Source organism: Seriola lalandi, unplaced genomic scaffold (assembly GCF_002814215.2).
Source record: "Seriola lalandi dorsalis isolate HSWRI2012SDOR001 ecotype SW California unplaced genomic scaffold, Sedor1 jcf7180002050198, whole genome shotgun sequence".
In the NCBI taxonomy this organism is placed as follows: domain Eukaryota; kingdom Metazoa; phylum Chordata; class Actinopteri; order Carangiformes; family Carangidae; genus Seriola; species Seriola lalandi.
Window position 1 is genome coordinate 5,243 of NW_019520751.1, and position 2,258 is coordinate 7,500.

At 40.0% G+C, this 2,258-nt stretch overlaps 1 protein-coding gene across 1 annotated transcript; it reads left to right on the forward strand.

Annotated features, from left to right (window-relative positions):
• The first annotated feature begins 1,561 nt into the window (after positions 1 to 1,561).
• Positions 1,562 to 2,211, forward strand: LOC147819711 (uncharacterized). The gene is made up of 2 exons (XM_087171893.1): positions 1,562 to 1,774; positions 1,995 to 2,211. The coding sequence occupies exons 1-2, from the start codon at positions 1,588 to 1,590 to the stop codon at positions 2,114 to 2,116; spliced, it is 309 nt and encodes a 102-aa protein (XP_087028019.1). The 5' UTR covers positions 1,562 to 1,587; the 3' UTR covers positions 2,117 to 2,211.
• Positions 2,212 to 2,258: the final 47 nt, after the last annotated feature.

The following is a 2,258-nucleotide window of genomic DNA, read 5'->3' on the forward strand; positions in this document are numbered from 1 at the left end:
GCAACCAAGCTTTAACTTCCTGGCTCATGTTTTGAGATGTTGCTTCAGTATATCAACATCTGTTTTGTGAAGTGTTCCAGTCCCTCCCCGCACTTTGGTCTCATGGTGTTTATACATGTGTTCTATAGTTTGTACAGAACGTGGAACCTTCAGGTGTGTGACCGACTTACCAAAACTATAGTTCAATAACATGAAATCTGCCACAATAGAGGATAGATAGATGGATGGAAGTTAGCAACTGTTATTTTTGGCCTTTTAGAGGCTTATCAACACTGTAAAAGTCTTAGCACTGAATTAACACGATTTATGTAAAAAATTCAGTCTTTTCTTTTTTTAATTCGATTGTTATAATGCAGCACTTTCTACTGCCAGTCTTAAATCACTGATTAGACCCAATCATGTCATTCAGATTATAAGTAGTATGTGCAGATCACATAAGTTATGCTTTTTTTCTGAAGCAGCTTTGGGAAGTGATAACAGTTTGTTTCCTCATATTTCTGGCACCGTGTTGATTTCTTTGTAAGATGTGGTGTCAACTTGGTTTCCCTGTTTTGGGGAATGAGAGAATATTCACAGAACAATACAACACATTTAATCAAGGCTTCAAGCCCCAGACAACTTAGTGTCAAATCTTAAAAAAGTGTTTACACATATGTGAACATACAGGGACATAATGCTAATAAGACATATTTAGGGAAGGTTCAGAAAATTCAGCTCATAAATGCAAGCAGAAACTGAGGCACAGGTGTAGTGCTGCCAGAGCGCACCGGAACAACGCTGCGCCACTTTTATTCTCCAAGTGATGAAATAAAATATGCACAGTTGGAAAAATCCGGTGAAATTTATCTACATTTTTAGGCACTTAAAGATCCGATCATCACTAAAGGTTATATCATAAAGAGAGCTAATAAAAACAAATGTAATGGTTAAAGTTGTCATTGACATTTAAGATGTATTGATTGATTTCCAAACGTCAGTCTTGCATTGAGTATCAAGCACGAAAACATTCCACCTTAAAAGATGCTGGTAGCTGCTGGTTTCTTTATCTATGATGCTTTTACACAGAAACATGAGTCAGTTAGCTAAACCATGCAAATAGTGCTACACCTCTGCACACAAGCTAATGTTCAAAGTTTAACAGCGTGTAATGTTTTAAAAATCATCTGTATTAAGATCCAATGCTGACAAGAACCTGTGGTCTAATTGGTGCATGGACATATGACGTCACCTCTTTCCAGGTGAGGCCAGGAACACGCTGGATGCGTCGTGGCTGCGGAACGTCTTTGGTTCTACATTTTGGCGTTTCTCGACCAACTGATCAGAGTGAAAAGCTGTTTGATTAACAGGTGTTCAGGCTCAGAAAATATCTGATTGTTCTTGTTGAACTAAGCAGCTGCTTTGAAAAATGTGTGCACGTCCCTGACATCCATCTACACGCTGTAAAATACAGGTATGTGACTGTTCTGGTTCAAGCATCTAAAAATGAATCCACCTCCTTGGTCTACACGCCTCTTGTCGCTCTGCTATATAAAGATCACGCAGGTTCGCAGAACACAGAGTTGGACTGTGTGAACGTCCAGTGTGAGAATGAAGATCACTGTGTGTTTCCTGCTGTTGCTGCTGGTCTGCTCCGTCTCCACGGGTAAGCCTAAGACCAACAGCGTCAGAGTCCAACAGCCCTTTCCACAGGACCTCCGCACTGTGCTGAGAGAGATGACCTCCTCCCTGGCCGTACTGAAGGTGGAGATGACGTCCTTACAGGAAGTGAATCAAGGTAGAGTATTATCTCAGGTAGTGACAGAAGTAACAGCACCAGGGAAACTTCACTACGATCCACTGTTTTACAAAAAATATCTATCTTATGTCAAAGCAGTTCATATCCAAAACGATGGAAATATAATTAAGTAACCCAACATCTTGGATTTTGTTTGCTTTAATTTTACAAATATATTCAAGCAGAAGAATCTCACTCAGTTATTTGTGTCTTTCTGCAGCATCTGCAGCGAAGCTGAAAGAGCTGGAGAAGCAGGAGGCTGTGGTGGCGCAGCAGGAGGCTGAGATCAAAATGCTGAAGCAAAATCTGAAAGGTATTGCGTCGAAATCATCATTACTCTGATCTTTTAGATAGAAAATGACAACACTATCGCTATTTCATAACGATATAGATATCTGGTGCTGAAACCAAATGCTGCCGTATCTGCAATCATTTTATTTCCCCTTAATCAGCTGAAGATCAACAGAAAGTGTTTCTTGGAGAA

Coding starts and splice junctions, on each gene's coding strand:
- LOC147819711 (XM_087171893.1), top strand. CDS start 1,588: ATGAAGATCACTGTGTGTTTCCTGCTGTTGCTGCTGGTCTGCTCCGTC. Junction 1,775..1,994: donor CTTACAGGAAGTGAATCAAG/GTAGAGTATTAT, acceptor GTCTTTCTGCAG/CATCTGCAGCGAAGCTGAAA.